The sequence below is a fragment of the Aulonocara sp. 'chitande type north' Nkhata Bay genome, linkage group LG10 (genome assembly GCF_057382095.1).
Source record: "Aulonocara sp. 'chitande type north' Nkhata Bay isolate Kocher_YH1m ecotype deep benthic linkage group LG10, A_spYH_male_GT1.1, whole genome shotgun sequence".
Taxonomy (NCBI): Eukaryota; Metazoa; Chordata; class Actinopteri; order Cichliformes; family Cichlidae; genus Aulonocara; species Aulonocara sp. 'chitande type north' Nkhata Bay.
The window spans coordinates 8,369,251-8,391,615 of NC_141353.1; the positions used below are offsets into that span (position 1 = coordinate 8,369,251).

The 22,365-nt window shown below is 41.5% G+C and overlaps 1 protein-coding gene across 1 annotated transcript; it reads left to right on the forward strand.

Moving 5' to 3' along the window:
- Positions 1 to 5,672: 5,672 nt before the first annotated feature.
- Positions 5,673 to 20,780, forward strand: LOC147320137 (TELO2-interacting protein 1 homolog; the record flags this gene model as incomplete). The annotated part of the gene is made up of 5 exons (XM_086307611.1): positions 5,673 to 5,703; positions 18,421 to 18,427; positions 18,871 to 19,010; positions 19,123 to 19,271; positions 20,712 to 20,780. Coding segments are annotated over 5 exons (396 nt in total), but the record flags the coding sequence as incomplete, so codon positions are not given.
- Between the last annotated feature and the right edge of the window lie 1,585 nt (positions 20,781 to 22,365).

Consider the following 22,365-nt stretch of genomic DNA (forward strand, 5'->3'; position numbering starts at 1 on the left):
TAAATAAACGGACTGTTTTTTGTTAGCACTCTCTGACTTTGTGAGGCAGTACAGGTATTCTTACCACTGCGGCTGAGTCCTGGTCCCTCTGCCTTGAGAAGGATCCACTTTGACCCTGAAGGATGTCATTGGAATAGCCTAAACGCAAACAGCCTTTGTCCTGATGGCAGAGGACAAAGGCTGTGTTAGCATGTTACCTTTGCAGGTAATGCTCTACAGTCATTTTTAGCCTCAAACAGCAGGTGGGTTAAATAAGTTCCCTGTAATATCGGTTGTTTGGAATATTTCTTTGACATGAGCATATGTTTGCGCTCTTTACTCTCACACACACAGTTTTATGGAGCTTTACCTTGACCAGACTCTGAGCAGTCAACAGTGAAGTATGTTGGCTGGAAGGCTTGGAGGCCCGTATTTGCCACTCCAGGGTCAGAGACCTTCACCTTGTTTGGATGACAGCCTGCTCCGATATTCATCTGTGGGCACAAACACCAAAACTCAAGAGACTTTTCAGTGAGAAGAAAAGGCAAACCCTGCATGCAAGAGTGAAAGTGAGTGCATACTCACCCTGAATGGACTCTCAGTCTCCCCAGGAGACCATCACAGTGTGCTTCACAGGCTTACGTGGGGTGTAGGTGCAGGTGTATGTGCTGTTGCCATTATCCTTAACCTGGACATCCACAGAATTGACTTCACCATCCTGTGCAGAAGACAAGGGATTAGTTCAATCAGATTTAACACACCGTAGTTTTCGGACCATAAGGCGCACTGTTGATGAACAGGTCTGGTTTTATACATGAGGCGTACTGGATTATAAAACGCATTAAGCGAAACAAAACAGTCAGATAAGTCAAACTTTACTCAACTCTTTCTTCTAGCTTCCTCTACTTCCGTACCATTGATTCATTAATGTTGAAATCTCTCGCAGCTGCTCTATTCTCATGTTCTACTGCGTGACTGACAGCCTTGAGTTTGAAATCCGCTTCGTAAGCATGTCTCTTAACAGGTGCCATTTTGGGGTCCTTATCCACACACAATACAGTAATATTTATGTTGAAGCGCAGCGCGTATCACTCCGCGAGGCTGCTGACTACGTAACCATGATGCTCCGACAATCCATCAAGCGGTGCGACTTCGTAGCTTACCAAAGTCGTACTAAAACATTTTTTGACAGATTTTTGAGCGCCGTGTATTACATAAAATCGGTTCAAGGTCAGTAAGCACAACCAGAATTCATACATAAGGCGCACAAATTAAAGGGATTTTAAGTGCGACTCATACTCTGAAAAATACGGTACATGCAATATATTTAACATATTTGTGGTCATATACAAAGCCAGATATACCTGGGCTATAATTTTCAGAGGAGCTTTTCCTCCTTGCTTGGCATCAACTGTGAATTCAGTGGGTTTTCCAACAGCCAGACCACTGCTCTGAAGGCCTGGACCGTACGCCTTAACCTAGAGAAAACAATTTTAAACAAACAATTAAAAAAGGAACAAGTCAAAGATCTACTACAGCCAAAGAAGATCATTTACAGACTTAGCGCTGTGAAAAAATATTTGCCTCCTTTCTGATTTCGTATCTTATTCCATATTTGTCACACTTACACGTTTCAGATCAATACATTTATAATATTAGACAAGAATGTGTAATATTAAACGGCAGTTTTCAAGGGGAAAAAGCTATCCAAACATACTTGGTCCTATATGAAAAAGTAATTGCACCTAAAACCCGATACCTTGTGTGTCACCTCTGACACCAAGAACTGCAGCAAGCGTTTGGTGCTAGAGGTCACATTTTGAGTTTGTAAAGATATTTAAGGTAGACACACGTAGTTAGCGGCAGGTGTGTTGTTGATCGAGAGGGCTTAGCCTCTACAGGAGAGCTTTCAGCCATGAAAAGTGTGTCCATCACAAGCCCACCACCATGATCTCAGGTCTTGAGGCAACAATCATGAAAACTAATCTTAACTGAGAGTGTTGGATGTCCTCATTGTTGCAGAGCACATGGACAGCATACTCACCTGGTTCTGTGGGCCAGCAGCACATGTCACACCATCCATCACCCTTGTCATCACATTCAATCTTGGTCTGAGAGAAACCTGAAGAGAAATAGAGCAACTTCAGAGAAGAAACTGAAGCTGATCAGCACATGCTTCCGATCGCTCGTATTTAAACTGCTATAATAACTTGTTGGTCTATAATATGTGAAAACATATATCAAATGTATCCTTCATGGATGAAATCAAGTCATCTTGAGCCACAAACAACATTCCTATAACAAGGTCGAAGCTGCAATGAGTTTTTGGTAGTGACTTTTATATATGCTTTATTTATCTAGTTCCAACAATGGGTTGACGTTAAAAAAAAGTGTTTGTTAGTTTTTTAAAAAGCGTAATCTGTGCAAGAGGACAGCAGATGTTGCAAGAAATCTAAGAATAGTTGTTTAAAGTTATTTGAAGTGGACAAAGAGGATAAGGCGTTTGTAAACCCTGTTGAGGGAAGTCTATCTAGCAAGATATGTAAAGATATTGGAGATTAAAAAACCCCATAGGGAAACATAGGAAATAATTATTTGTCAGGCAATGACTTGTTGGCAGAAGAAGAGTGGTCCTTGGTAGCCATGACAAGAAGGAGGTCCCATAAATCAGGCTGGGCTGTTTGTTGCTGGCAGGTAAAAGAAAAAACAGAGAAAAATCAAAATCAGGGGAAGTCCAGGCTGAACAAGGTTCATCCCTCGGAATTTTCACTCCAAGATCCCCTGCCTGGACCTCCCCCTAGCAGATAAACATAGAGAGGCAGGTGAGCCGAGGGCTCGAACCTGAGCCTCTATGTTATGAACCTGCTAGCCCACCACATAGCAGAACGTGGAATATCCTTGTATTTAAAGAGCGCAAGGTGCACATCGGGCACCCAGCCTTTCGCAGGAGACCACACATTTTTACACTCAAATACTCACATTTCACACACTCACACCTGCTTTTTTTCCCTGCCCACCTTTTTCTCCACTTATTTATCAACAACCACTCCTTTTTCATCTCTGCTACCTTGCCTTTATTACATCCTCTTAGCTAGCATCAGTGACCGGAGAGCAACAACAGCAACCCAGTGCTTTTCTCATCATTTCTTTAGTCACGGTCAATTCATTGGCCTCTACGGATTAGCTAAAGCAACTTTACAAAACAAGTTTCCCCGAAGAGCCCAGTTGTCATCTTAGCTGCCTAGATTTGAGGACCTAGCTAAGGACGGTAGTTACGGACACAAACACATGTAACTTACGGAAAAAAGCCTGGGGTCCCTCTGTCACTGTGCTTATTAGGTGGTAATAATTTGATGTAAAAGTGTCGGAGACAGTGTGAAAAAATGAAGGCAGAGTTGGTAGCCTGAAGAGAGAAAGTTGCAAGTTGTGGAAGGTGGAGTAATAAGCAGCAAATAGTTGAGGAATGAAGAGCTGACAAGCATGGGTATTTTGCGGTAATAAAAGGAAATAAGAGAGCAGGCGGAGGAGTTGGCAAGAGCAGGAAAAGGGAGAAGCGACTTGGCTTCTCCCCGCCCCCCAAGCAATGGTCGTGGCAGCGAGTCCGTGAGGGATTCGAACTCGGGCGCTCAGATTGAAAGCGCCACTTCTTACGTCTTACGCCAAACGACCAGCCGGCGAAAGTAGGAAAAAAAAGGACATTTATCTTTTGTTCGGCAATACTTGTTTTTTTGTGTGCAAAACATGTATGGTGCTCGGTAAAGATGACACGCCGACTCACTTCTTCTTTTTTTGGTTTTTTTTTGGTTTGACAAAGTTTGTTTTCATATTAAACCAATGTCAGTGACGTCATTCTATGCCACTACCACAGGTAAGGAAAAGCCTGAATCCGTAGATCTTTTTCTTTTCTTTTTGTTGTCTAAAACACAAAAATCGCCAAACAGTCAGCTCACAAAGTTGCAGCTTGGTGGCAATTTGGCAGAACAGCCAATGACTTAAAGCATTTAGGTGCATACATCTTGCCACAAGACATGTGTGCTAAGCTAGCTAAATTAGTTTCTGTTAGCGAACCAAGTTCAAGCTCCTCACATATCATCATCCAGGGTACAGTCATATGCTGATGAGGAAATCCCATGCAGGCAACATTAAGGCAGTGTAACAAGTTAAATATGCACTAATTTTAAGCTATTTCCTAATATCTAACATTTAAAAAAGGCAGTTTACATTGTAAACTGCCTTTTTTTAAAATGGTTTTATGTTTTAGGATTTTGTAAACTTTACAAAATCGTAAAACATAAAAACATAAAAAAAGGCAGTTTACAAAATCCTAAAACATAAAAATAGATTTAAAATAATGATAAATGTTTGCCTGCAACTGACACAGCCAACACAAATGTCATTGAAAAAAACCAAACCCTGTGATAACATGTTTTTGTTTTTCTAGAATAGAAGAAGCACATTTTAAAAAGCCAGGAGGAATAAATCTTTGTTGTTACTGCATGATTAGAATGAAGTAACAACAAGTCTGGCTGGAATCAGAAGTGGTAATCTGTGTACTGTGCTAGTGATCTGCATAATTCACCTTAGATGGTCATCTGTTTGGATGGCTGAAGTGGGTTAACGACACAGCTAATTTCATCAGGCTGCTACTGAAACATCTAAAATGATCTGCATCCACGATCCACCAGCTCAACAGCAACATCTGTCAGCTGTGCATCCAACTGGAGGCCTTGGCCTGCTGTGCTCAGGCGCTGGGCCGCGATTTCCGTCCCTTGTTGACGACCTGGCTGTATCCTGTGCTGGAGAAAGCTGGTGAGGAGACGCTGCTGGTCAGCCAGGCGGCGCTGAGCTCCATATGGAACATCAATAAGGTCTGTGGATACGCTTCCCTCAAGGAACTGATCAATGAGAACTCTGACTACCTGCTTAATGACATATCACTCAACCTTCAGAGGCTCAGCCTGCATTTACAGGTAGTTATGATGTGTTTTTTGTTTTTACCCAAAATGGACACAGAAATAACTGCTGGAGGGTTTACCCGATTTCCTCCTTGGTCTGCTTAAGCCTGTGCTGCCCTGAGCTTGTACTGTATTTCATTATAATCCTGTCTTGTTGGCCAGGCTCCACCGGTGTTGACAGTTCTGTTGACTCACTCTGACTGCAGCCTGCTGGTCGGGGACATGGTTCAGGATCTGGATCTCAGCTACGAGCGCACAGCTGCTCTTTCTGCTCCGCGCTGCACGCGCTCATGAAGGCACTGGGTAAGATTTCAACAGTGATGTCAGCTTGAGTCTCACGTATACTGGGAGTCAAAGAGGACAAGGAAGAAAATGTGACTCATTGCATGCTCTGCCACATTTTTTATGTTGCTTAACTTTATGTTTTCTGCAGTGCCTTTCAAAGTTTCTATCAAGGAGTACACTTCAGGATGTATAATTTGCTCGTTATCAAATTATCAGTATCTTTGGAAACATTTAATACATCGTGATGTTTAATTGCTGAGTGGTTTTCTGTTGTAGAATTAATATTCATAATAATATTCATACAGAAGTTTTACAAGCCCGCACAGTAAAAATGTATGAATTAAATGTTACTGATGGGCTCTTTTCAAAAACATCAGCGTCTGTGTCACACTGATTTTGATTAACTGACTTATTTTATTGTAACCAAACCTATGCTCATATTGTTGTCTTGTTTTTCCTTTAGCGAGGTGGTTTCCTTCCACTTGTAGCAGGACCAGTACGTCTGCCAGCTCCAGATAGAGCTCCAGTGACCAGGAAGACCTCAGCATTCGCCAATTCCTGCTGAATTACCACAAACAGAAAGAACTGGCAGAGGGCATTGGAATAGAGGACGATGACACTGAAGACCGAGGTAATAGGTCTGTCTAAGGGCCAGTGGAATATCAGCTGTAGACTGTAGTGGTGGTTATATTAGATTCAGAGTGTAGAGGAGATGACCCTTTTATGACCAGCAGGAAGGCACACACACACACGCAGTGTCTTAGGTTAATGACACACCATATGGGGTTTACAATGGGGGGTTGCTTTTATAAAACTGTTTGTAACAAAGAGTTGAGATTTGCAGAGGGACTCCCGGGCCATGCACATCTCCATTCTCGAAGATGAATAAGTGATAGAAGACGAATAAATGGTTGGGAAGTAACTATTAACCCTCACTATAAAGACATAAATGGTAACTATAAGTAACCACACAAGAGGTTTACTGCAGTGTAACTAAGGGAGGGTTCAGGGTCACCTGATCCAAGGCTGACTATATGCTTTATCAAATAGGAAAGTTGTAAGTGTAATGTTGAAAGTACAGAGGGTGTCTGTCTCCTGAATCCAGACTGGGAGCTGGTTCAGAGCAGAGCCCTGAAAGCTGAAGGCTCTGCCTCCCATTCTACTTTTAGAAAGAGCTAGTCTGAGAGTGAAGAGCTGTACCGGGGTGATGTGGTACCTTAATGTGTTTAAGATATGACGGGGCCTCATAATTCAAGACCTTGTTGAAATATTGCCATGTCTTTATAACTCAGTCTTCCTACGTGTTGCATCATTGCTGGAGATTTGTTAGGACAGCTCAGTGATCTGTGGTTTGTTGGGCTCCTCTGAAAATATGACACAGTGTCTGAGAGTAGTGGAAGACAGAGTCAGTGAGCCTTCACTACCATAACTTAGCCAGTGAGTATGTAGACATGAACTGACCTGATACTGTCACAACAGCTAGATATGTAGTTCTTTACTCCAGGACACCGTCCAGCTGCTGGGAGCAAGCCTGAAGCAGTCAATGACATCTGCTGCAGCAAAACTTGCATTTTGCTAGTGTTTATACTCAAAATCAGTATATAATCAGTCTCAGAAAGCTCTTGTGGTTGTTAGTCAGTCCTACCTTCTCTGTTTCAATGTATATGTGAGAAGGGAATTGCATAAATTGCACAGATCCATTCCCCTACAGAGGCTTTGTGATTGGTCCTGATGGCTGCAGCCGTTTCGCTATATCACTTTGACGCCGTTTTAATCCGCTCCAATGCCTTATCTTTTTCCCTCTCTCAATTCCCTCCATCATCCCTGCCTACACCCTCCAAGTACTGGAAGGAGCTCCGTCAGACCAGCTCATGCAACAGAGCCAAATGCCCCAACAGCCCTGGGTATCTAAAACCTCAGCCTCCGGTCTCTCGGCCTTCTCAGCTTCAGTTTTTGTTCAGCTTCTCCCTGTTGTCCCTTTGTCATCTATAGCACACATGGTCTCCTTTCATCAGACTGCATCATTGTCTGCTGTCTCTCATTGCAGGTGTTTCATCACTGAGAGGGTGCGTTCTCTCATTTCTCTCTCTCCATGTCAAAAACGGGATGCCTGAAACACATGGACAGTTCAGCAGAGCTGCATAATGTTAAGAAGCCACAGCCTTCTGATGTTACAGGTCCTGTATTAATTTCCTGTGTTCATTTAGTCTGTGACATGTTGTCGCTGTAACCAGAACTGTTGCCACAATCTCTTAACAACCTGTGATCTGACGTGTGCACTTGCGTGTCTCTCAGGCAACAGACCGACCAATGGGAATGATCTGGCTGGATGTGGCAAGTCTGAGACCATTTGACCTGGTGATTCCATTCACCATCCAGAAAGGAGAGGTCACAGGTAACAAGTCTACTTAATAAACAGATAGTTTGAGCATAATGATGTGTGTGTGTCATTGTTTTTGTCCTCTGCTTTAGGTGAGGTCCGAATGGCATCAGGCAAAGTTGCTAAGCTTGACATCACAGACAACAACGATGGCACAGTTGCTGACAAGTACGCTCCCACAGAGGCCGGTCTGCATGAGATGGATATCAAATACGATGGCACCCACATCCCAGGTATCTGCATATGGTCAGGAGAAATGCGTGGGAATGAAGTGCATGGAGAAAATAGTTTGGAAGGAAGTCACTAACCGCTCTTTTTCTGTCTGTCAACAGGAAGTCCCTTGCAGTTCTACATGGATTGCATGAACGGTGCCTATGGCCCTGGCCTTATCCACGATCCATCTGGAGATGTTCCAAGACTACATGCCTGGAAACATTCTGCCCGAAACCCACTGCTCAGCTGCAGATATTCCACTGGACATAGGAGAGCTTGACCTCATAATGACCTGTCCCCTCCCACCCCCTGCATGAGACTGTACGAGCATTGAGCAGCTCCTTCAGCAGTGGACTTTTACACCCACAGTGTAGGAAGGAGCGCGACCGCAGGTCATTCTTACCAGCAGCTGTCAGACTCTATAATCCAGTTTAACATGGTTATCTCACTCATCACCTGTTTAATTGACATATCAAATGTTTTTAATTGCTGCTGCTCACTTTACAGCTTGTTTCTACACTGTATATTTCACCAGGATCATTCACCCCTTGTGTAAATATCTCTGTACACTTTTATCTGTATATCTGTGTGTATGTATATAGAACCACTCTGCGTCTTCCTTCTATATTTTATATTCCTCTTGCTGTGTAACACCCACATTTCTCATTTGTGGGATAAAAAGGTTTATTCTATTCTATTTCAACATTAAACTCGATACTTTGTGAAAAAGTCAAAATATGGAGATTAAAGGTTCCATTTCAAGGCAAACAAATCTATTGTCGATGAGTCTGTAGGTGGGCGGCTTGATCCAAATATTTATAATATTGACAAACCAGCACTGGTATTGGTATCAGATCGATACTAGCTTTGTTTCTCTCTTCAGTCTGTCTGTAGACCACTGAACTGTATAAATGATTTTTTGGAATGAAAAAATCGTTAACTTTCCTTTTCCCTGGGGCTTTGCATCAGTCGCCTCCTCCCAGCCTCATATTTCTGACAGTGTAATCAAACAGGTGCTTTGGTTTCATCTTCTCCACAACTGTATTTCCCCTCATGGTGGCTTCTTATCATAAGTAATGTGCCAAAACGTTATTACTTGCATGGGCTCACAGTGGGTAGTTGTGGGCGGGAGTGTGTGAGCAGGGCAAACCCACGCTTAACCTCCACAGGGCAACAGAAGTTTTGACCTTTGATGTCCCTATATGGGCCCAGATGGACAAAAATTATTCTGGATGGGTTTTCTAAAACCTGTAGTGGTGCAGTTCTTTAACCTGAGCCCCAAAGGGTTTTCTGAGCTTCCTGCTCGAAAATGAAATGCCCAAAATTAATTGAGTGCAATTACAAACTCTGTGTATACAATCGTGGTATCAAAAGAAAGCTAACACTTGTGAAGTCATCAGAGGTGTAAATATTGCAGCAGATATTACTGTGTCAAAGTTACTGAGACTGGAACACAGAAAAAGTGAGTAGATTTTATTCCCGCCAAATTTTTTTATTTATTTTTTTAACATATAACCCTTTTAAAAACATGCTTCAGTTCACATTTCACAACAAACAAAGAAACAAACAACCTTTATTTGTCACATACACAATCATACAGGGTACAACATGTAGTGAAATGCTTGTGTCTGAGCTGCAGACCTTTAATTCCCGAAATTCAGTATAAACATCATCTGTGCAAAGTTTTATGTTTCTAAAGTGAAACCGTGAAAAATTACAGCACTGCCAACACATAAATATCCAGACGTTGAACAAAAAGGCCCAATTTTGCACACATTGAACACCATGTCAGTTGAATTTTTTAGGTATTAAACAGCAGAAATTATTTAATTTTATTAACAGGCCTAAAAATACTTTTTGAGCCAATATTTTTTTCTTTTTTTACTTTTTGAAGTTGAACAACTAAAGAACAAATATACATAATAATGCAGTTATAGAAAGGGCAGGAAAAATGTCACAGCTTGCAATATCTTTTACAACTCATGTATACAAATACAAGTCGGTAAACAAAAAAGGAATACATTAGGAGAAAAAAAATGATTAAAAAAGAAAAAAGGGTGCTCGAGGTATAAATAACGTATAAATCAAGTGAAACATTTGACACAGCTCCTGTGTTTTACATGCTTTGGAATTTGTGCTGTTCTTTAGATTCTCTAGATAACTGTGGTGGTTTTTGTGGTCTTCTTTTGCGGCTCTTTCAGTGAATTTTAGTCAGAGCGCGGTGAAGCTTGGTGTTTGGAATCGGTGATAGCTCTGGAAGATAACCAGCCTTTCTTTATCCGGTTACATGAGGTCTGATGAATTTGTGGTTCAGTTTTGTTTGTTTAGTGGACTTGTGTGCATTTACGTAACTGCTCTTTTAATCATGGCTTGTTTTCGTTGTGTTTGGTGGTTGTAGAAATGGTTTATATGAGATTTTAGCGGAGATGTGCCCACAGAGTGAATGTAAAATGCAAATGATGCAGTAGAAACAGTCTACGTCATTTCCTGGATGCTGTACGAAAAGTAGCGGTAAGAAATCGAAGGCGTGACCGTTATGATTTTGAATATAATATCTGTGTGTGCGCTGAGTAAGTACTGAGTAAGTACTTTCAAGGCATAGAAATGACTCAAAATATTTATAACACTGTCTTTGCTCACTTATAGATCGTTAGACACACAGATAAGATTGCATGTGCATGTGGTGTTTGAAGTACTTTCAAGTACAGATGAGATAACACCTTATCATATTATCATCGTCAGAAGTGAGCATATACGCACGCACTCTTATCTCTTCTATGTAAAGTTTTGAATATACCTATAATCCAGGTAACCTTTGATAACAGCGCACTAATACTATTAGCTTAATCTAAGATATGGGTGTCGGAATAGGTGTTCTCCCACTTATTGCGCTACCATGAAGTGAGGGGTACAAGTTAAACTGTCCAGGGTTAACATAGAAAGACAATCATCCACACTCACATTCACACCTGCGGTCAGTTTAGAATCCGAAAAACGATGTGGGCTTCATAGATAATTGGCAAACCTTCTGGAGGAAACCTGGTCTTGTTAGGAGAGACGGCATCCATCCCACTTTGGATGGAGCAGCTCTCATTTCTAGAAATATGGACCAATTTATTAAACCCCCCAAAAATATGACTATCCAGAGTTGGGACCAGGAAGGAGAGTTGCAGTCTTACACGCCTCTCTGCAGCTTCTCTCCTCCTGCTACCCCCCAAAAACCCATCTCCATTGAGACTGTGTCAGCTCCCAAACAGACAAAAAACAAACTTGGTGTTAAGACACCAATTTGGCAATTTGGGGGCACGGTCATTCTCTACACATGTTCAGATGCATCTATGCTTCTATGGAAACTGTTCTTATGGCGAGAGGTTCTGGTGCGAATGGACCGGAGCCTCCTGCCTGAGGGGAGCAGGTCAAACAGACTGTGTCCAGGGTGAGAAGGGTCAGCTGTGATCCGAGCTGCACGCCCCAGTGTCCTGGAGGTGTACAGGTCCTGCAGAGATGGGAGTTTGCAGCCAATCACCTTCTCAGCAGAGCGCACAACACGCTGAAGTCTCTGTTTGTCCCTGATAGTGGCTCCAGCGTACCACACGGTGATGGAGGAGGTGAGGATGGAGTCGATGATTGCAGTGTAGAACTGCATCATCATCCGTGTTGGCAGGTTGAATTTCTTCAGCTGCCTCAGGAAGTACATCCTCTGCTACGGCATCATGCCCTTGGACTCATTTTTACAACTTTTTAGTAGGAAAAAAAGAGGAATTTTAATTAAAAAATGTTTGACTGACATTTGTGAAAATGTAATTTTTCCTGTATTCATTTTTTTTTGTTATTGGTTTTTTTTTTTTTACATTTGTTTTGGTTTTTATTGCCTTTTGAGTCAAAAGTCTCCAGATGCAGATGCTTGGTTTCCTGGTATTTCAAGACATTAATGCAATGGAGAGGGATTTAAAAAAGAAAGAAAGAAAAGAAACAGTGGAAAGTGAATCTCACATGAAGCGGAGGAGCTCAGAGTTCTCTCATTAGTCTAAATATCTTCGGAAGTGAGTGCAGATAGTAGTGGGAACATTTACTCAAGTACTTAAAATACATAAAGTCTGTGTTTCAGGTAGGTGTTTCCATGTTATACTAGATTCTGCTGTACTATGTTTTGGGTATAAATATTGTTTTTTCAGCTCACTGACACTTATTTTAAAGCTTTAGTTGTTTTTGTATTATAGCTCAATAAGGGCAATAACTATGTTACTAATTACAAAAAGTTGGCACACTGTACAATGTAAACAAACAGAATGTATATGTATATTATAGCACCAAATCACAGTAACAATCACCTCAAGCTGCTTTATGTTGTAAGGCAAAGACCCTACAGTAACTATAAAAAACAAACAAACCCAAAAACCCAACAATAATCATATGACGCTCTTTGAGCAAGCACTTGGTGATAGTGGAAAGGGAAAACTCCCCTTTAACAGGAAGAAACCAGGCTTGGAGGGTGAGGGTGGTGGTGCTATGATGATTGTAAGACGAGCATGACCTGTGCACAGTGCAAGAAATGTGTGTGTGGGTGTGTGCGTGCATGAGTATGCACACACTCATCCATGTGTACACTTGTGCAGACAAGAAACTTGACTGTTGGACAACAACTGTTCCATGTTCTGATTATTTGAGCGATGTCATTATTTTCTGTTTCACAAATATGTACACCCCCCCCCCCAAAACAAACAAACAAACAAACAAACAAAAAAGAACAAGTACATAAAGACTCACACAAAAAAATAAAGCAGAAGAAAACCCTTCTTCAACTCTGCCGTGGCCGGTCCCAAGCCTGGATAAGGAAAGACGAAGGGTGAGTGAAAGGGATGTCTAGGGTCACAAAAATCAACATGACTCATTCTAAAGGGCACAGACGTGCACCCAAAATTAGAAAACAATTGGATGAAAGATTTTGAAGATTCACTAAATCTGTCATCACCAAAAACCAATAGGGTGTCAGTAATCTTGAAAAGATTTGAATGCAAACTTTCCAAGATACATTTATTCTACAATAAAAGTTTGGCCTGATGGCGGTGCTGGGGTTCTACAGTGTGGCCTGGTGGCCAAGTGGCAAGGTGTTAGTGTTGTAAACTGAAGATCTTGGATTCAATACCCATCTATACCTTTAATACAAGCTGACAAGGGAAACAAAAAGTCCCTTTCTGTACTAGACACTAGCTGTAAGAAACAACAGTCCGTCCAGGAGCAATGTTCTCCCGAAAGTCTGTTCTGGGCATCTTTTTCACTCATCAAAGTGACTTCTTCAGTTTCACCTGACTGCAGGTTTCCACAGCCTTATAAAGAGTACATCTGCATAATGTCAGAAATTATACACAAGCATAAAAATAACAGTCCACTCAAGTTTTACAAAACACCATTGCTTATTGAGTAATAGAGCGTTATATACTGTTTATGATTTAACACCACCATGATGGTTTGTGGAGCATTGTGGAGTGAAATGTCACTGCTAAAGCTTGGCTGAAACTGGGTGATAGTAATTCTAACAGAATAATGCCGGTGTTGACCAGATGCACTATAAATGTGGCAACACTTTACAAGCTTGCAACATTTTTTCATGCTTTCCTTGGAATGATGTTCGCATTTGGCAATCTTTCTCTGGGTTTTTGGAATATTGGAGAATGTTGCTTTTGAATGGACTGATTCTTATGCAGTGATTCTCTACTTTGAGCACTCAAACCAACTAAGATGACAAACATGTTCATCAATTCATTTAATTGAACAATTCAAGAGGAATATGATGTTACGGTATGGACAAAGCTCAGCCCGTGTGGCATAGTGGCCAAGTGGCAAGGCATTGGTCTCGTCTGCCAAAGCTCATGGGTTCAATCCCCATCTGTGCCTTTAGTACAGTGATTAAAAACCTGTTTGATTCTGTACTTGCTGATCACGTTGCTTTAAGTAGGGGAAACACTCTGCTCCCAATAACCAGAAACACTGAACAGAACTTTAGACATGACTCTGGTGCAACAACATCACTGTTGTTGGCGCTTTACTCAGTGTGAGTATCAGTTTCCTTTACTCACAGGTTAAATATTTAACAGAATATAACATACGTTGTGAAGAGTCAAAGTGGACGATCCAAACAGGATATCTGACAACAGGAGACATTCGCAAAAGCATATTTACACTGATAATTCATATTAATGTTAATAATGACAATTTAATGACCATAATGCTTCCATCAAACTGAAATCCACCATTAATAAATCCTCAATTGATTTTTTAGACACAACTACATTTAAGGGCCCAAATTTCCCAAATGACCACAAATTAGATGTTAAAGTCTTTTTCAAACCTACAGATACACATGCCTTACTGTTCAGAACAAGTTTTCACCCAAAACACACATTTGCAGGGATAATTAAATCCCAATTACTGAGATTTCACAGGATCTGCACTCAACAGAGTGATTTGGGGGAAGCTGTCAAGATTTTATTCTCAGCTCTCTCCACTAGGGGGTACGGTTGGTCCTTTTTAAGAAAATGTTTCAATTCATTCTTGCAGACCAAGCCAATTGATGTTTCTCCCCTCATCCCAGTGGTGATCACATATTCTCCCTCCACCTGCAAATTGGTCAGAGTTATCAAGAGCAACTTTCAAAGGTTCACTCAGGACACACATATGCTTCAGGATCACAAGGCAATTGCAGCCTTCAGGAGGAACAAAAACCTGGGTGATCTCCTTGTAAAGGCTAAAATCTCACCTCTCTCTGAGCCTAAGCGCAGAGATCAGGGCAATTTTTCCAGCACCACAAGTGGGTGGGCAGTTATTCCAATGGTAATGTTTTTCTATCACTGTGCAAAGGGACTCCAAGATCTAAAAACTGTGTATATTTGATCACTTGTAGGAACTGTGGAATCCAATATGTGGGAGAAACAGGAAATACACTTTTGGTTAGATTCACAGTTTTTGCCTTGTTGGGAGCTTTTAAGGACCAGCCTTGAATTTTACACATTTGATAAGTGAAGACTGGATGCTTAGTGACGAGAGCTGGGATAATCTGGACAGAATCTGCAGCCTGCATCTCCAAATCAGAAATGGCTTTAGATCTGACGCTAGCAGACAGGCATGCATGTCTCAGGGTGATTACACACTAACACATTGTGATTAATCACACACATTTGTATACATTTTATTCACAAGATTTAAAAAAAAAACAACAAAAAAAAAAAACACTATACAAAATGTGTTTTTGTGACAGGCCGCTAGTAACAAAATGCTTAAAGATTTAAAATTGGTTCTTTCCCAAGTTTTCTGTTATGTGCACACACATTCCTTGACTTAGGTGCTTTTTAATTCTCCAACAATGGTCAGTGCCAAGTGTTTACACAAACAAAAAACAAACAAACAAAAAACATTACTCAGAAAATGGTCAGGTACAAGAACTGGACTAAAAAGGAGTGGAAAAACCAGATAATGTCCAAAGAAATACTTCAGCGTGTGGCTCACGACTTTTGCACAGTCCTGTAAATGTTATTATAATGAAAGATGTCAAAATGTAGCTTTCTCATTTTTAAAAAATTCCCATACACATTATTCTTTTCTTCTAGTGAAGGTGCCTCCTCCTTCTGACCTTAGGGTAACTAATTTCTCAGACAGTGACATCACGGTGCGCTGGGAAGCTGCAGCTGATGATGATGTTTCTTACCTCACTAAGTGAGGCGACCTGAGACAGGTGGGGAAGAACTATTGGATTGTTGGAGTACATATTATGAAGTAAAAAATACAATGTCTCAATAAACTGTTGTCCTGTGTCTTAAGGAGCATCAGATATCACTGTCTGCACTCTATGGAGATGGAGCTCAGAGTGAAGCTGTGGCCGTATGCTACAGCACCTGTGAGTCACACATTTTCTGATCCTGAACATTTCTCAAACTCAGGAGGGGAGAGCCTGAAACCATTTACCTAAGTCACATTAGCAGCAGTCATATTCTGTCATATTGTGTCTCTATGTACAATATAGCATTACTAATACAATAACCTGTACGTCAATGAACTTCATTGTGTAATTGATGGCAGTTCTCAAAGTACTAGTCACTTAAAGGTTAAATTTCACATCTAAATTCTCATCTTTGAGTAACTAGAACTCTAAGCTATGAAATAAATGTAGTGAGGTTAAAGTATCAAATCAAAGTATCAAATTCTCTGTTATACTTTACATTTATTTTCTAAAAAAACCCACTTTGCTCTGCTGCCAAAATAATTTCCTCCTATAAAGGAAGAAAGTGAGTGTTAAGTGTCGTTAGCTGTAGTACTTTATCTCTTCTATGATGTTGCTGCAGGCTCTGGTGGAGGCCCAACCAGCCTCACGCTTTCTGATGAGACTGCCGTCAGCATGGTGATCAGTTGGGTACCTCCCAATGCTCATGTCCTCCAGTATCACGTGTCCTACACAGCATTGACTGGAGCTGATAGCCAGGATCACACTGTGAGTGGGTCGTAGTCATCACATCTGCATGTTACAGCATTCTTGGTCACCGCTGAGTACCACAACAGAGAAGGAGGCAGCGGTTCAGCTCAGGGCAAACTGGTGAGTCAAACCAGGGAAAGATGCCAAGACAGCTCAAGTGCAACTTCCAGTTAAGACCGACAGGCTTACATGCAAAAAGTGCAAATGTCCCATTACTTTACCCTTACAGGAGGATATGCATACTTGAAGGTTTCCACATATAGAAACATCAAGGTTTGTGGGCAGTATTGTTTCTACTGCACTACACGTACAGTCATTTCGGTCCAGAGACACAGATTCCTTTCTCTGCATAATGATAGGCTCTCTGAACAATGAGACAGCAGCCAGTACCGGTACAATACCAGTACTGCTCTTGAAACTTGGTTGTAAGTTCAAAATTACTGGGTGCACTGTGTCTACGTTTATTCTCCATGCTAGTGTGCAAATGACATTCTTTGGCGTTGTGTTTTTTGTTTCTTTTCTGTCTTTTTTCTGTCTCTCTAGCCACTTTGTGGGTAAGCATCAAGCCGAGAATGCGAAAAAGTCCGGATGTGTTCTCGCGCCCCGTTTTATCGAGCATGCATCGGTGGTGACTTGTGTGGACTTGGTACAGCTAAATATCCCAGAATGCATTTCGTCCAAAACTCAAACGCGGCAATGGCGGACGAGCAGGGCTAAGGGAAGCCCAAGAAGCAAATATCTGTGACAACCATGATGGGACCTACCTGGTGTTTTAACACCAGGTGACCAAATACTTATTTTCCACCATAATTTGCAAATCAATTCTTTAAAACTCAGACAAGTTAGAGGTATACTATGATGAAAATTACAGGCCTCTCTCATCTTTTACGTGGGAGAACTTGCACAATTGGCTGACTAAATACTTTTTTGCCCCACTGTATTTGATCCTGTCTCCCTCAATACTATTTAATATCTAAATGCTTGATTCATCATATTATAACAAATGTGCTGTTGTAGCTACTGACAGTGAGTTTGATTACATTTTTTCCATCTACCAAAGAGAAATAATATCTCTTAGTGGCAGGTGGATCACACGTTGATTTTAACACTTTGCGTATGACTGGGTAGGATGAGCATTTTATAAGCGCTTGTGTGGTTTTTGTTTATGTAAGGAAATACATCGGTTTCCCTTGTATTTTAAATTTGAGTGAAGATCCTAAATTGGCCCCCACTCTTGACTTTGAGAAAGGCTAATCTGTGCTACCCCCACATGAGCTCAGTGAGATATAATACAGGCTTTCACTCAGGAGCAGGAAGGCTAAAGGCTGTTTAATGTCTGATCTAAGTGTGTCAGACATTTGCGTTCTCACGTGCATGGACAATATCTTGAAAACTTCCGAGCTGCATTGCATGTGTAAAAGTGGTTAGAAAGCAGTGCATTAGCACGTGTTTTGTCTCTTTGCGTAGCTGCTCAGTCCATCCAGACTCCCCTCCATATGCAAAGTGATGCAGCAACTCAAATACAAGCTCTCTCAAGTGATTCCTTCCTCATCAACATCTGCATCCACGATCCATTAGCTCAACAGCAACATCTGTCAGCTGTGCATCCAACTCGAGGGCATCGCCTGCTGTGCTCAGGCGCTGGGCTGCAATTTCCGTCCTTGTTGATGGCCTCGCTGTATGCTGTGCTGGAGAAAGCTGGTGAGGAGACGCTGCTGGTCAGCCAGGTGACGCTGAGCTCCATGTAGGACATCAGCAAGGCCTGTGGATACGCTTCCCTCAAGGAACTGATCAATGAGAACTCTGACTACCTGCTTAATGACATATCACTCAACCTTCAGAGGCTCAGCCAGCATCCACAGGTAGTTATGACGTGTTTTTGTTTTTAGCCCAAAATGGAGACAGAAATGACTGCTGGAGGATTTACCCCATTTCCTTCTTTGTCTGCTTAAGCCTGTGCTGCCCTGATCTTGTACTGTATTTCATTGTAATCCTGTCTTGTTGGCCAGGCTCCACGGGTGTTGACAGTTCTGTTGACTCACTCTGACTGCAGCCTGCTGGTCGGGGACATGGTTCAGGATCTGGATCTCAGCTACGAGCGCACAGCTGCTCTTTTCTGCTCCGTGCTGCACGCGCTCATGAAGGCACTGGGTAAGATTTCAACAGTGATGTCAGCTTGAGTCTCACGTATAAGGAAGAAATGTGACTCAAGGCATTCGCTACCACATTTTTCTGTGTTGCTTAACTTTGTTTTCTGCAGTGCCTTTCAAAGTTTCTATCAATGAGTACATTTCAGGATATATAACTTTGCTTGTTATCAAATTATCAGCATCTTTGGAAACATTTAATCCATCGTGATGGTTTAAATGCTGAGTGGTTTTCTGTTGTAGAATTAATATTCATACAGAAGTTTTACAAGCCCTCACAGTAAAAATGTATAAATTAAATGTCACTAATGGGCTCTTTCCAAAAACATCATTGTCTGTGTCACACTGATTTTGATCAACTGACTTATTTTATTGTAACCAAACCTATGTTCATATTGTTGTCTTGTTTTTCCTTTAGCGAGGTGGTTTCCTTCCCACTTGTTGCAGGACCAGTAAGTCTGCCAGCTCCAATCAAAGCTCCAGTGACCAGGAAGACCTCAGCATTCGCCAATTCCTGCTGAATTACTGCAAACAGAAAGAACTGGCAGAGAGCATTGGAATAGAGGACGATGACACTGAAGACCGAGGTAATAGGTCTGTCTAAGGGCCAGTGGAATATCAGCTGTAGACTGTAGTGGTGGTTATATTAGATTCAGAGTGTAGAGGAGATGAATAACTGTACATGTGGTGCCATTGCAGAGGTCCCTCCCACTGAGTGTGAGGATGTGTCAGATATTGGTAGTCATGATGTGAAAGCAGAGCTTCCCTCCCACCTCAGCATTACTAAGGATGTTATGGAGCGCTGCATTCATCTGCTGTCTGATCCCAGCCTCAGGCTCCGACTCAAGGTACTGTATCAGTAGTTTTATGTAGAGTCAACTGTTGGACTGGTAACAAAAATAATCATTCTTGTGAGGGTAGGACCGCCAGCGTTGGTACAATTCATCCTGTCAGAACTGTGTGGATGACTGTTCACTGGTGTAATGCTCATCAAGGAAAAACATTCAGTCTGGTCCAGGAGTGAAACAGAAATAAGTCATGTCTTTAGAGAAGAACTGGATTGCAAATCAAAAGGTCCTTAATAGCTTTTTGTCCTCCCCGACCCTCAAAGCCAAAGTTCAGCCATGAGAGCTGATGGGACACGATTGTAAAAGTGACAATTAGCAGAAACAAAGGTGCTAAGATACATAAGATAACCATTTATTAGTCCCATACGTGGAAATTTGTTAATTACTTCATATTTGCAAATACTCTATTAGCATTCTTTAGAGAAAAGAATATGAAAAGGCTGTCTGCTGTTTTGGATTGATGTCCTTCTCCTGATCCTCAAAGAAGTAGGGCAGTGTCACGGTCCTTTTGGCAGCAGAAAGCTGCTGAGCGCTGGAAAGAAGCACGGCCATACCAGCTGAAATGTCTCACTGACACAGAAACTGTTGGTCATCCTCTGTTTTGCTACTGTCTTCACCCTGCTGTTATTGGTCTCATCTCAATAATGTACTTTTCTATATAGCTAAGCTTGATGAGCGATCCCTTGTTGGCTGACATTTATGTCTTTGAGCGTGTGAGAACTTTAATAATTATAAAACCACATGAATTTGACAAATGTCCTTTTAACTGTCAGCTCATAGTGAAGTACACTGAGCCACCCTGAGCTATAATATCAAATAGAAGCTGCTACCTTTGTCAAGAGTGGCTGGATCTGAGTGCTACTACTTTCAGTTATTCAAATTTTGCTGAATTTGTTACAAAAAAGTCCTGTCTATGTGCAGAGTGTCTTCCAGAGGAACGGTTCTGTGGGGATGTTCTACACTCACAAACATCAGCCACTCCACAACAGAGAAAGTGTTATTGATGTTTTTCTAAAGCCATTCCTCCAACCACATGTATTATTAGAGTGGACGGTCAAAATTGCACCAATATACAAGGTATTTCCTCATGAGATACTCAATTTTGGTTTTCATATGTGTCTACATCCAGTTAGAAATAATCTATTTAAGTGGTTTTCTCTTTTTTGGTAGCTCGCATTCTGCCAACAGTGAAGCTTCGAAACTGCTCCTGTGGGGGCGTAAACTTCACAGTGTCAGCAGGAAAAATAGTGATTTTAATCAACATTAATAGTAAACAGCAACCTGCTATTTAGGTTAGGGTGATGGATTTGAACATAGTGTGATGAAGCATGTTTTTCTGCCCTTGCTGTACAATCAGAACATGGTATTGCATTAACAGAAGTCATCTGTGAAGGCAGTGATGTATTAGTCATGTTGTTTATTTTTCTTTTTTGGTCCAAGGATGTTATAATGTGCACCAGGCGACATACAGATGTCAAACATGCCAGCAGCAGTGCAGCCCTGATTTAAAGGACCCGATTAGGAGTGGATATTGGCCAGCATCTGTCAACATGTCTGCTCTTTACACTTAGACCCTTGAGCTCCTTCCAGGAACTAAAAGTATTTTCTCCATGATTCTCCAGGGAAGCTTTTGCAAAACTGTTGGAGCGTGCAATGAGCGAAAGGTGCTCATTGTTGATGTTATTTGTTTTTGTGTTTTTATGCATATATTTATAAAAACCTTCCATGGTTAGACTTTATTGTTTCTCTGATGTTGCTCTGATGACTGTGACTTTTTTGATGGCGTTTTTGTTGCTGAAGACAGCCAAGTGTCTGCATTTGTTGGCTCTTTTTCTTTTTGGTTAATTTGACATAATAGTTTTTACTATAGTAACCAAATGTCTGTCTTCTGCAAAATGACTACTGTTAAATTAAACTAAATGGAAAATCTTGTCATTGACTTTATAATTCCTTGCTATTTTATTATATTTGTTACATGTCATAGACACTGGGAAGAGGCACATGTGGGGATTCCCAGTGGACAGCAGCACGAGAGGCTTCAAGGAAGTGGAGGTCGCTGTGTGTCCACATGGATTAATGTGTCTTTTGTGTCACTTTCACTTCAGGGACAGCAACAGGTCGCCGTGGTGTATTTTAGGAACGGTTACATGCCTGACAACTACACTTCTGAACAGGTCCAACTTTTGATTTGCACTCAGAATGATTACATCAAAGAGTTTAGTTAAAAACACTAAAGTGAAACCTGCAGACTTGCGTAAACTGATTCGTATTCATGAGAAACTGGAACGTCATTATCATTGAGTTTATTTCTTTCCCTGCTTAGCAATACCAAGTCTAGCCCTGATTGGCTGATATAAGTGACACAGACCTCTGTCGCTGTGTCAGTTTGAATGGGTGATTAGAGATCAACACATGTTTGTTGCTGCTCCATGTTCTCTGCACATTGTGTGTAGTTACTGCAGCTGTGTGTGCATTCTGCTGGCAGGAACAGGAAACAAGTGAAAGAAAACTGCCGAGCACCTGGAAGAAAAGTTAATCGGACATAACAAGTTAAAACAGTTTGCAAGTTTCAGCCAAACTGCTGAATCTACCGTCCAAGTTCTCCTTGATAGCGTGACTCTGTGTTGTTCTCCTTCATTCTTCTGTCTCTGTCTGTCAAATCTCAGCGTAATATAAACCAACTATTGTCACGCTCTGCTGGTCGGTGTGCTGGCAAGCAGAGAATTCATTGTCTGTTTTCAATTGCAGAGCTGGGATGCTCGTCTTCTGATGGAGCGCTGTCGAGCTGTGAAGAGTCCAGATATCAGCGCTCACCTGGCTGGTACCAAGAAGTTCAGCAAGTGCTCGCCAGACCTGGAGTCCTGGAGAGGTTCTTCCCGGACCAGCCTCAAGCTGTGCAGCAGATCCGAGCGACATTCGCTGACCTCTACTGATGATAATACTTTTGAAAATGGCAGTTTAATTTATTGGGCAATTATAAATCGTATTTCTTAGGCTGGCTTTTAAGGAAGGAGAAAAGGTATGTATCAGTGGCTGGAAGAAAGATGGAGGTGGAAAGGATGTGCAAGCTATGGACAAAGTTGCTGAGACCAGG